At 42.5% G+C, this 12,291-nt stretch overlaps 1 protein-coding gene across 1 annotated transcript in view; it reads left to right on the top strand.

The window, feature by feature from the left end:
* Positions 1 to 11,836, top strand: part of LOC135244078 (deleted in malignant brain tumors 1 protein) — a 70,411-nt gene extending 58,575 nt beyond the window's left edge. Inside the window, exons 19-25 of the mRNA XM_064316276.1 lie at positions 521 to 832; positions 1,292 to 1,591; positions 1,831 to 2,154; positions 5,773 to 6,096; positions 9,565 to 9,888; positions 10,251 to 10,391; positions 10,782 to 11,836. Of these exons, the coding sequence (XP_064172346.1) occupies positions 521 to 832; positions 1,292 to 1,591; positions 1,831 to 2,154; positions 5,773 to 6,096; positions 9,565 to 9,888; positions 10,251 to 10,391; positions 10,782 to 10,987 (1,931 nt within the window). The 3' untranslated portion in view covers positions 10,988 to 11,836. The remainder of the gene's footprint in view (positions 1 to 520; positions 833 to 1,291; positions 1,592 to 1,830; positions 2,155 to 5,772; positions 6,097 to 9,564; positions 9,889 to 10,250; positions 10,392 to 10,781) is intronic.
* Positions 11,837 to 12,291: the final 455 nt, after the last annotated feature.

Here is a 12,291-nt window from a genome sequence, read left to right as displayed (position 1 = left end):
GCTGAACAGAATCTGTAAAGTATATTTGAGAGATAGAATGGCACCCTAAGGAATGTTTGCTTCAAAATACATCTATCACTAATTACTCACTAAATAAATCTGAATAAATAAAGGACTGTATATGAAATTTACATATTGACTGCATGTTTTTCCAGTCAACTGGATTAACTCAAAATTCATGACTGACTGATACGTTGACATGAATCAATTTTTTTAAAGCACTCCATGAACTCATCAGTCAAAGTGCACATCACAAACACACACACAGACACGTACCAGATGCATGCCACTACATTACAATTGAGTTAATTGGACTGAATATATCAAAAGCCACTGTGTATCAAGGGTCTGGTTTTTGAATGAAATAAAAAGGAAGAAATGCTAATTTTATGCAATGTATTGGAAATTAACATTACATATTAAAATGGACTGAATTGCTTTTCGTTCAAATCTTTGATGCGATAATTAAAACCGAGGAGACAAACTGAGTCATGACCAATATTTTCTTCTCCGCTATTAGGTCCCCTGATCAGACTGGTCGGTGAGCAATGCAGGTGCTCTGGAAGAGTGGAGGTCTATCACAAAAACCAGTGGGGAACCGTGTGTGATGATGACTGGGATATGAATGATGCTGCAGTGGTGTGCAGAGAGCTGGGCTGTGGTACAGCTCTGTCTGCTCCAAGTAAAGCCCAGTTTGGCCAGGGGACTGGAGAAATTTGGATGGACGATGTTGGCTGTTCAGGCAATGAATCTTCACTCTCACAGTGCTCACACAGAGGGTTTGGAGAACACAACTGTAATCACGGGGAGGATCTAGGTTCTGTCTGCTCTGGTGAGGGAAACACATGTTCTACAGTCAATCTGGAAGACTAAGACAAATGTGTGACATCACTAGTAAACTAACCTTTGAAGTGGTAACAGTAAACATTTTGCACACTGCGTGGGAAATGTACATTCAGATAAAAGATAAGGGTAAAAGTTAAGGGTAACAGTTTCCAGGTTTTTAGGTATTTATTCATTTCGTTTGATACCAATTCAATGTGGAGGCAGCTTTAATCATTTTAGGCCTGAAATGTAAGTAGATTTTCAGGGGTCCAGTGGCGGTATTGCAAACTTAGTAAATATACACATACAGTACCAAATATACTTGCCCTTTATCTCTCAGTAATGTAATTGTTAGAAACGATATGGAGTCCGTGCCGTATAAACATTCTTTGCATAGTTGCTTGTGCCAGTGAAGTAGCTACTTGAGGATTTTAAAATGCTATTTAATCTTTTTTTGATACACTAGGTGGCATGTCCCAGCCCACCCTGTCCCTAAGCTCTCCTCATTCAGCACTCTCGCCTGGAGAGGAGGTTCGTTTTCGCTGCGTCGCCCCGGCTGACCTCTGCGCTCCTGTTGAGTTTCGCTTACACAGAGGGGGCGCTGGGAGTCCCCTGGCCCGCAAATCAGAGTCTAGAGGGACCAGCGTGGAAATGGGCGTGAACAACGTGGACTCCTCCCACCAGGGCAGCTACACCTGCCTGTACGCAGTCCAGGGCAACCAGACCCTCCGCTCTTCCCACAGTAACTCCATTGCCATCAGCGTCGGTGAGTGATGTCTTTTACATGTTCAGTAATTAATTGTTAATTGTTGTTGTCCAGTGTTAATTCAGCACAAACAGGAAGGAAAGGAAATATCTCTACCTATGTGTTTATTGTATAGGAAGACCTAATGGAAGACAGAACAAATAAAAGAAAACACAATCACTTGAAGCGATCATAATTGTAGGGTTGCACACACATTTTCGTGTTGATGCATTTCTCTCGGAATTCCTATTCTTTTCCAGTGGTCCTACAGCAACCTACCATCGTCCTCAGCTCTCCTACAGGGGAGGTGACCGGGGGCCCCCAGGGGCCAGAGGTGATCGAGGGCCACAGCTTCACCATCACCTGCTCCACTGTGCCACAGTACCCAGGAGGCTCCTTCTACCTCAGCTTCACAGGGTCCAGTGTGACTGAGGCTCAGGCTGCTGTCAGTCATTCTGCCGCCTTCATATTTTCTGCTGCAGAGCTTTCCCACCAGGTGAACTACAGCTGTGTTTATGAGACCACAGTGTCTGGACGCAAATTCAGCTCTCCTGCCAGCCCCCTGCTGCCTCTCACCGTCACAGGTAAGGAGCCAACAGTGGCAAGGTGTCATCTTCCTGTGTATTTAAATGAACTTACACTCCATGACAAAAAGGATCTGGACACCCCTTAGTCTGGGGCTGTTTTTTCACGGTTTCAGTAGTTCCAGTGAAGGCAAATCTTAATTCTACAGCATACAATGACATTCTCGACGATTCTGTCCTTCCCCAAAAGTGGGAAAGGCCCTTTCCTGTTTCGGTATGACAATGGCCCTGGGCACACAGCGAGGTCTATATAGAAATGGTTTTGTCAAGGATGGTGTGGAAGAAATCGACTGCCCTGCACAAAGCCCTGATCTCAACCCCATCCAATTGGATCAATTCGAAAGCTGACTACAAGCCAGGCATGAACACCTAATCAGTGCTTGCTCTCACTAATGCTCTTCTGACTGAATGGAAACAAATCCCTGCATCAATGCTCCAACATTTAAATCCTTCATGGAAGAGTGGAGGTTGTTGTTGCAGCAAAGGGTGGACCAACTCCATGTTAATGCCCATAATTTTGGATGAGATGTTGGATGTCAGGTGTCTATATATTTTGTCCAGGTTGTGTAGTCAGAGCCTATCAGAGCAATTCTAAAAAGGATTTCACCTATGTTGTTCCAAGAATAAACCAATATTTAAAAATTTTAAAAAATATGTATGAACTCACACAAGAGATGGGGTCTTGAGGTGTCCCAGGGTCACGTTCAGCCAAAGCTCCGGCTCCAGCTTTCTGCAGTGAGGCTGTGGAATTAAATACCGACCGTGTCAGTGCCACCTGTGGCCGAGAGTCCTGCAAAGTAAATTCCTGGGAGGGAGGGGCTTAAGGCATTCCCCGCCTCATTGTCCATTAGCCACTCCTGGTTGGCTGAGTGCGTGTTGTCTGCCTGCATCAGCTGTTGAAGTTGTGTAGCCATCTGGCCAATGACTGCAGCTATGCTGATGGATTGAAAACAAGAAGATAAACCTTCCGAATGAACAAAGAGCACTTGAAGTGTCTGTTTCCTGTTCGAAGAATGATAAAGACCTTCTTGCTAACTTCCCCAAATTAAAAATGCTAGGCCTAATCGTTGTTTCCTGGAAGCTGTTTCTAGTGGTTCTGTTGTTGTTTGAGGGATATTAACCGTAAGTGTGCACTGTACATCTGTTGATGCCCTTTACCTGGTGCTAAGGTCTATTTCCATTTTCCAAAGACATTACAATTAAATTTACAATCCATTTTCAGATTCAGTCCAATGGCATGCTTCTCAGCTCAATTCAAACTCTTATTTTGTAACTGCAGAGAAAGACATAATTAACCTGAAGCTACTGTAACTTTGAGCTGGAATTTTTTTTATTGTTCCCTGAAGACCCCCACCCTTTTCTTTTCACAAAAGAAAGAAATTACAATATAAAGGGAGTGAATCTTTCTGTGAGGGTGGGGAAGTGGTAACGACCACATGCAAAAACAGTGAATTCAAAAGGGGTTTCTTAAAGTTTACCCACCAAAGTGGAATAACCACTAGGTCTCTGAAAGAGACTTAATGAGGGGGATAACGAAAAGAAGACTCAACTCCTGAGGGAGAATATCCCAACACAAATAAATGTCTCGGCAAGAGAATGAAACTACGGCGTAAGGAGTGAGTGAACTTTAGGAAGACTGCAGTGAGGTCTGAAGAAAAACCAAAGAAAAGGGTGCCTCGTAAATGAGGAAGGAAAAAGGCATTTAAGGAAAACAAAGAATTAAAGCTAGGTGACTAGTAGGACAGGTGTCTTACTATTAGTCAAAACAAAAGCTAACTTCAAAAATCTTATACCCTTTTCTTACCACAGTTTCTCTAAGAGAGCTTTTCTCTGTACCGGCTTTCGTGTACGTAAGTAGACACTAAAGTGAAGAACAGATCTCACACGAGCATATATAAGCTCTCTCAATCAGGTGCAAACAATCGGTCGTAATCAAAAGGAATCACGGAGCGCCCTCAGGCGGTCCTGAAGATCACCACACTCAGTTACCTGAAACAGCACTCAGTTTCCTCAACAAGGATAGTGAGTAGCTGATTAGCACGGAACGGCATCGATTAGCATAACCCACGACGCTGCACAGCAAACGGAATAAGGAACCATGACACTTTCATGGTAAAATTTGAATTTTTGTGCAAAGTGCAAGAACAAAGGTTTGCACCGACTGTGTCAGTGACTTATGATTTAAACGTCTCTGTCCCTCATCAGTCTTAACATAAATGGTAAAAGATCCTCTAATAAAGACTTCCCATAATTAGTCCAATGCTTGGTGATCAGCCAATGACATCAACACAACCTTTACATAAGAATTCACCATTATTTAAGTGTAGAGAAGTGGAAAGAATTCACAGTGTTTCTAAATATATACAATGTAAAGAACATCAATTCAAACGTAAAATTCATGAAAACATTGACCATCACATTACAGTTATCATACATCATAAATAACTATAAGAAATTAAAAGTAAGCCCATCTGTCTAATGGCCTAATTAGCCACTTTGAGTAATCCAATTAAAAATGAATAAAGCATGCCATTTAAAAGTAATTCATCATGGCGTTAATGTTTGTAACATAACTATCCAAAAGGCCTCACGTTGTTTAAAAATTGCAAGACAAGTTCGGCAGCAGATTTATCCATTTTGGAGCCTCAAACATAGCTCTGTTTTGGGGTCCCCAAAACTTCTCCTGACAATGTGCTGACAAAGATATTCACTTTAAAAACCACAGACCATAAAGTAAAATGCAGCACTTTTTTTACAAACCGTTAGTTTCTAAAAAAAAACCAGCTCTCATACTTCCCTGCTTGTGGTAAGAGGTTTGCATGGTGCCGAAGTCTGCTTCTTCCTCTTTTAAAAACAACAAGCAGCAGATATTCAAACTCAACAGACCAAGCTGGATCAAATGACGATAAATACCAATTGTTCTTAATAAGCTACTTTGAATTATATGAGTCAGTTGTGTATGTAAAATTGAGATTCTAAAAATATTCTGTGACAAGGGGTGTTTTATTTTCATTACTTGATCATAGATCTTTGAATAAATGTACGAACATGCAAAAATGCCCCCCGCCATACACAAACACGCACACACACCCAGAGGCGTCACTAGGGGGGTGTGGGGGGTGCAGACCGCACCGGGTGACACCATCAGAGGGGGGTGAGACCGAATTGACTTGCATTCAATTTTTTGTGCAGTGTTTTGTGTTGCGACGGGTTGAACAGCTAATTTCTCTGATGCAGCTTACTGCCGTTTGATTAAATGTGAGGTATTAATGTGATGAGAAGCGCTTTGTCTTATGTATGCATAACACACAATTCCTTGCGCCCACACCTGTCAGCACCCCACCTCCCCCTGGTCGACAAAATCCAACAGCACCCCCCCCCCCACCCCCCTCACCCCCCCCCACCCCCGTCGACAACATCGAGTGACACCAACGGCCGACCACACCGGGTGTCACCAACCCTAGTGACACCACAGCACAAACCCACACACACACACTCACACATATGAGCACACACACAGATATGCATTCAAAGCGATCATAATTAATTCAGGTGTGTAAGTTTGCACACACATGTCCGTGTTGATGCATTTCTCTCGAAATTCCTATTCTTTTCCAGTGGTCCTACAGCAACCTGCCATCGTCCTCAGCTCTCCTACAGGGGAGATGACCGGGGGCCCCCAGGGGTCAGAGGTGATCGAGGGCCACAGCTTCACCATCACCTGCTCCACTGTGCCACAGTACCCAGGAGGCTCCTTCCACCTCAGCTTCACAGGGTCCAATCTGACTGAGGCTCAGGCTGCTGTCAGTCATTCTGCCTCCTTCATATTTTCTGCTGCAGAGCTTTCCCACCAGGGGAACTACAGCTGTGTTTATGAGACCACAGTGTCTGGACGCAAATTCAGCTCTCCTGCCAGCCCGCTGCTGCCTCTCACCGTCACAGGTAAGGAGCCAACTGTGGCAAGGTGTCATCTTCCTGGTATTTAAATTAACTTACACTACATGACCAAAAGGATCTGGACACCCCTTTGTCTGGGGCTGTTTTTTCATGGTTTCAATAGTTCCAGTGAAGGCAAATCTTAATTCTACAGCATACAATGACATTCTCGACGATTCTGTCCTTCCCCAAAAGTTTGGGAAAGGCCCTTTCCTGTTTCGGTATGACAATGGCCCTGGGCACACAGCGAGGTCTATATAGAAATGGTTTTGTCAAGGATGGTGTGGAAGAAATCGATTGCCCTGCACAAAGCCCTGATCTCAACCCCATCCAATTGGATCAATTCAAAAGCTGACTACAAGCCAGGCATGAACACCTAATCAGTGCTTGCTCTCACTAATGCTCTTCTGACTGAATGGAAGCAAATCCCTGCATCAATGCTCCAACATTTAAATCCTTCATGGAAGAGTGGAGGTTGTTGTTGCAGCAAAGGGTGGACCAACTCCATGTTAATGCCCATAATTTTGGATGAGATGTTGGATGTCAGGTGTCTATATATTTTGTCCAGGTTGTGTAGTCAGAGCCTATCAGAGCAATTCTAAAAAGGATTTCACCTATGTTGTTCCAAGAATAAACCAATATTTAAAAATTTTAAAAAATATGTATGAACTCACACAAGAGATGGGGTCTTGAGGTGTCCCAGGGTCACGTTCAGCCAAAGCTCCGGCTCCAGCTTTCTGCAGTGAGGCTGTGGAATTAAATACCGACCGTGTCAGTGCCACCTGTGGCCGAGAGTCCTGCAAAGTAAATTCCTGGGAGGGAGGGGCTTAAGGCATTCCCCGCCTCATCGTCCATTAGCCACTCCTCTGGTTGGCTGAGTGCGTGTTGTCTGCCTGCATCAGCTGTTGAAGTTGTGTAGCCATCTGGCCAATGCCTGCAGCTATGCTGATGGATTGAAAACAAGAAGATAAACCTGCCGAATGAACAAAGAGCACTTGAAGTGTCTGTTTCCTGTTCGAAGAATGATAAAGACCTTCTTGCTAACTTCCCCAAATTAAAAATGCTAGGCCTAATCGCTGTTTCCTGGAAGCTGTTTCTAGTGATTCTATTGTTGTCTGAGGGATATTAACCGTAAGTGTGCACTGTACATCTGTTGATGCACTTTACCTGGTGCTAAGGTCTATTTCCATTTTCCAAAGACATTACAATTAAATTTACAATCCATTTTCAGATTCAGTCCAATGGCATGCTTCTCAGCTAAATTCAGACTCTTGATTTTGTAACTGCAGAGAAAGACATAATTAACCTGAAGCTACTGTAACTTTGAGCTGGAATTTTTTTTATTGTTCCCTGAAGACCCCCCCCCCTTTTCTTTTCTTTTTACAAAAGAAAGAAATTACCAAAAAATGGGAGTGAATCTTTCTGTGAGGGTGGGGAAGTGGTAACGACCACATGCAAATACAGTGAATTCAAAAGGGGTTTCTTAAAGTTTACCCACCAAAGTGGAATAACCACTAGGTCTCTGAAAGAGACTTAATGAGGGGGATAACGAAAAGAAGACTCAAATCCTCAGGGAGAATATCCCAACACAAATAAATGTCTCTTACTACTAGTCAAAACAAAAGCTAACTTCAAAAATCTTATACCTTTCCTTACCACAGTTTCTCTGAGAGCTTTTCACTGTACCGGCTTTCGTGTACATAAGTAGACACTAAAGCGAAGAACAGATCTCACATGGGCATATATAAGCTCTCTCAATCAGGTGCAAACAATCGGTCGTAGTCAAAAGCAATCACGGAGCGCCCTCAGGAGGTCCTGAAGATTACCACACTCAGTTACCTGAAACAGCACTCAGTTTCCCCGACAGGGATAGTGAGTAGCCTATTAGCACGAAACGGCATCGATTAGCACAACCCACGACGCTGCACAGCAAACGGAATAAGGAACCATGACACTTTCATGGTAAAATTTGAATTTTTGTGCAAAGTGCAAGAACAAAGGTTTGCACCGACTGTGTCAGTGACTTATGATTTAAACGTCTCTGTCCCTCATCAGTCTTAACATAAATGGTAAAAGATCCTCTAATAAAGACTTCCCATAATTAGTCCCATGCTTGGTGATCAGCCAATGACATCAACACAACCTTTACATAAGAATTCACCATTATTTAAGTGTAGAGAAGTGGAAAGAATTCACAGTGTTATATACAATGTAAAGAACATCAATTCAAACGTAAAATTCATGAAAACATTGACCATCACATTACAGTTATCATATATCATAAATAACTATAAGAAATTAAAAGTTAGCCCATCTGTCTAATGGCCTAATTAGCCACTTTGAGTAATCCAATTAAAAATAAATAAAGCATGCCATGTAAAAGTAATTCATCATGGCGTTAATGTTTGTAACATAACTATCCAAAAGGCCTCACGTTGTTCAAAAATTGCAAGTTCAGTAGCAGATTTATCCATTTTGGAGCCTCGAACAAAGCTCTGTTTTGAGGTCCCCAAAACTTCTCCTGACAATGTGCTGACAAAGATGTTCACTTTAAAAACCACAGACCATGAAGTAAAATTCAGCCCTTTTTTTCAAACCGTTGGTTTCTAAACAAACCAGCTCTCATACTTCCCTGCTTGTGGTAAGAGGTCTGCATGGTGCCGAAGTCTGCTTCTTCCTCTTTTAAAAACAACAAGCAGCAGATATTCAAACTCAACAGACCAAGCTGGATCAGATGACAATAAATACCAATTGTTCTTAATAAGCTACTTTGAATTATATGAGTCAGTTGTGTATGTAAAATTGAGATTTAAAAAATATTCTGTGACAAGGGGTGTATTATTTTCATTACTTGATCATAGATCTTTGAATAAATGCACGAACATGCACAAATGCCCCCCGCCATACACAAACACGCACACACACCCAGAGGCGTCACTAGTGGGGTGTGGGGGATGCGGACCGCACCGGGTGACACCATCAGAGGGGGGTGAGACCGAATTGACTTGCATTCAATTTTTTGTGCAGTGTTTTGTGTTGCGACAGGTTGAACAGCGAATTTCTCTGATGCAGCTTACTGCCGTTTGATTAAATTTGAGGTATTAATGTGATGAGAAGCGCTTTGTCGTATGTATGCATAACACACAATTCCTTGCGCCCACACCCGCCAGCACCCCGCCCTCCCCCTGGTCGACAACATCCAACAGCAACCCCATCCCCCCCCCACCCCGCCCCGCCGCCACCCCCCCCTCCCCACCCCCCCACCACCCCGTCGACAACATCAGGTGACACCAATGGTCGACCGCACCGGGTGTCACCAACACTAGTGACGCCACAGCACAAACACACACACTCACACATATGAGCACACACACAGATATGCATTCAAAGTGATCATAATTAATTCAGGTGTGTAAGTTTGCACACACATGTCCGTGTTGATGCAGTTATTTCAGAATTCCTATTCTTTTCCAGTGGTCCTACAGCAACCTGCCATCGTCCTCAGCTCTCCAACAGGGGAGGTGACCAGGGGCCCCCAGGGGTCAGAGGTGATCGAGGGCCACAGCTTCACCATCACCTGCTCCACTGTGCCACAGTACCCAGGAGGCTCCTTCCACCTCAGCTTCACAGGGTCCAATCTGACTGAGGCTCAGGCTGCTGTCAGTCATTCTGCCTCCTTCATATTTTCTGCTGCAGAGCTTTCCCACCAGGGGAACTACAGCTGTGTTTATGAGACCACAGTGTCTGGACACAAATTCAGCTCTCCTGCCAGCCCGCTGCTGCCTCTCACCGTCACAGGTAAGGGGCCAAAGGTGTCAATGTGTCGTTTTCCTGTATATTTAAATGAACATAATTGAGTGAGAGCCTATCCATGCAATTACAAAAAATTATTTGATCTATATTGTCCAACTGGGACAATATGTGCACTACTGGTATCTTTAGCATACTCTGTTGTAATAGATTTTTTGATCGATTTGCTGTTTAACACTGGGGATGTTCTTTGCAGTGCCCTTCTGGATTTCGATAATAAAACCCCTGAAATGAGCGCTAAATGCTAAAACATAGACGTGGTACAAATGAGTGCCGTCCTATGGGAATTCTAACAGGATATGATCCTCAAGAACAACCCCGTGATTCACATGGGTTCTCCTCTTCCTCAGCTTCCCTGATCCTGCCAATCGTGTTAGGAGCGTCAGGAGGACTGCTGCTGGTACTGGTGCCACTCGTCCTCTTCCTGCTGTTCTGGAAGAGAAGACACAGCTCAGGACGCACCCAAGTTGCGAAGACAGCGAGCAATGCACGTCAGTACCTCATTACAGAGCAACACGTACATCTAACCTACATTTTTATATTTGTGATCAAATTTGCATATGCTTAAAGATTCTCAGCTTCTTATTAAAGGGTATCATTTAAACATTTTTGTTTCACCATGTAGAAATGAAAGCTCTTTTCATATAAATAGCTTAATATAAAATAATTTATATAACTGTTCAATCACATTCCCATTATCATTAACATCTTGTAATGCTTACTTGAACATAGATTGTATCACTTTGCATCTTGAAAGTAGCAATAAGGAATCAAACTAATTTGTGTGTGATCTGTGATTCCAGCCCATCTCATTGATTGCATTGAGTATGAGTAACTAACTGGTCTACATTATACAGAGTCTAACGCACATTTTGCTTCAGGTACAATGAATGCCTACTTTGCCAGAGGAAAGGCCAGTGAGGAAGAGGATGAGCAAGACTATGAGAATGTAGAAACACTCACCGGAAATGATTATGAAGAGGAGATAGGGGATGAAGACTCTGGAAGTGAAGCTGACTATGTGAATTACAGGGAGCCTACTGAAAACGAATACTCTGAGGATGAAAATATATATCAAAACTCTTAGAAATATGACCAAAACTTGGCAGACCAAGGGCGTGACTTTAGTTTGAATATTGGGGGATGTTGAAATACATAAATCATGCTACCCTGGAAGAAATTTTTTAAAGAACAGCTGTGAAATTATTGGTTTTGGCAAATTCTAAGGGGAAAATACTTCAGATTACTGTCCTTGAGGCAGACCTGACAAAAAGACTTCCTTGTTGAATGTAATATTAAGAGCAGGTTGTGAAATGCATTTTGTGACTGGATAAAGACAAAGGTGGTGATGCACATTGGATTGCATGTATTCATTATTAAAGGAAAGCATGAAAAGCTGTTTCTTAACGAGCATCTAAGTGATAATCTAAGAAGCTTATTAATAAGGGTAAAGGTGTAACTTATATTTCAATGGCAATTTATTTAAAGACTTAAAAAAGTTTACTAAGTTTTTAAATGTAGTTTTTTTAGTTGTTTAATGTAATAAGGTTTTAATATTGTTAACTGTTGTTTTTAAAAATGCCATTTTAAATGATATCCTACTGCATAACTAACGTCAAATGTCTTATCTTGCTCCTTAACTAACATTAAGGCAGTTAGCGAGCCACAAGAGCAGCAGTGTCTGTTTTAATGGTGTTTAGAAGATGTGTATGAAGCAGATAGTAGGGCCTAAGTTCGTAATGTTATTTTCTTGAAAGTGACTCCGCACATTTCCAAATTTAGAAAATGACAACCCACGGTGGGGAAATGGGGAAAATGCTAAATTGTTTCTCAAATAATGGCAAAGCGCATCGTTCATATCTATAGCTCATTTATGCTGACTGTTCCTGACTGTGGTGTTCTTAATAAAGGATTAATTACAACCAAATGTCAATTTCCTTCTCCCCTTTCAGCTACAAGTGTCTGGGTGCGGGGGGTTAGGACCCAAACGCAGAAGGGGAAAAAACACAAAACTCCAAATGGTGAATAGAAACAAAGACTTTACTTACAAAAACAGGAACCAAAACAAGGAACAAAAGCCCTCGCAGGGCAACTCTCAAAACACAAAGACAAACTTCAAAAAAACACAGGAAACCAAGAAAATCCAGAAAATCCAAAGGTACGTGGGAACCAGAACATGGGCAGGAACACATGGAGCAGAAACACGATCAGAGGCATGAACAAACACACAACCAGACACAACCAAGGATCCAGCACCTGAGTCAAGGAAGAAGGAAACTTAAACAGAACACACTGACGAAACACAGGAGGGCACCATGAACAATCAGGCCACAGAGAGGGAAGGGAAAACGAGACAACCAAAAACCAATAATTGAACAATTGAAACCAATA

The sequence above is a fragment of the Anguilla rostrata genome, chromosome 17 (genome assembly GCF_018555375.3).
Source record: "Anguilla rostrata isolate EN2019 chromosome 17, ASM1855537v3, whole genome shotgun sequence".
In the NCBI taxonomy this organism is placed as follows: domain Eukaryota; kingdom Metazoa; phylum Chordata; class Actinopteri; order Anguilliformes; family Anguillidae; genus Anguilla; species Anguilla rostrata.
This window is presented reverse-complemented; position numbering and strand designations above follow the sequence as displayed.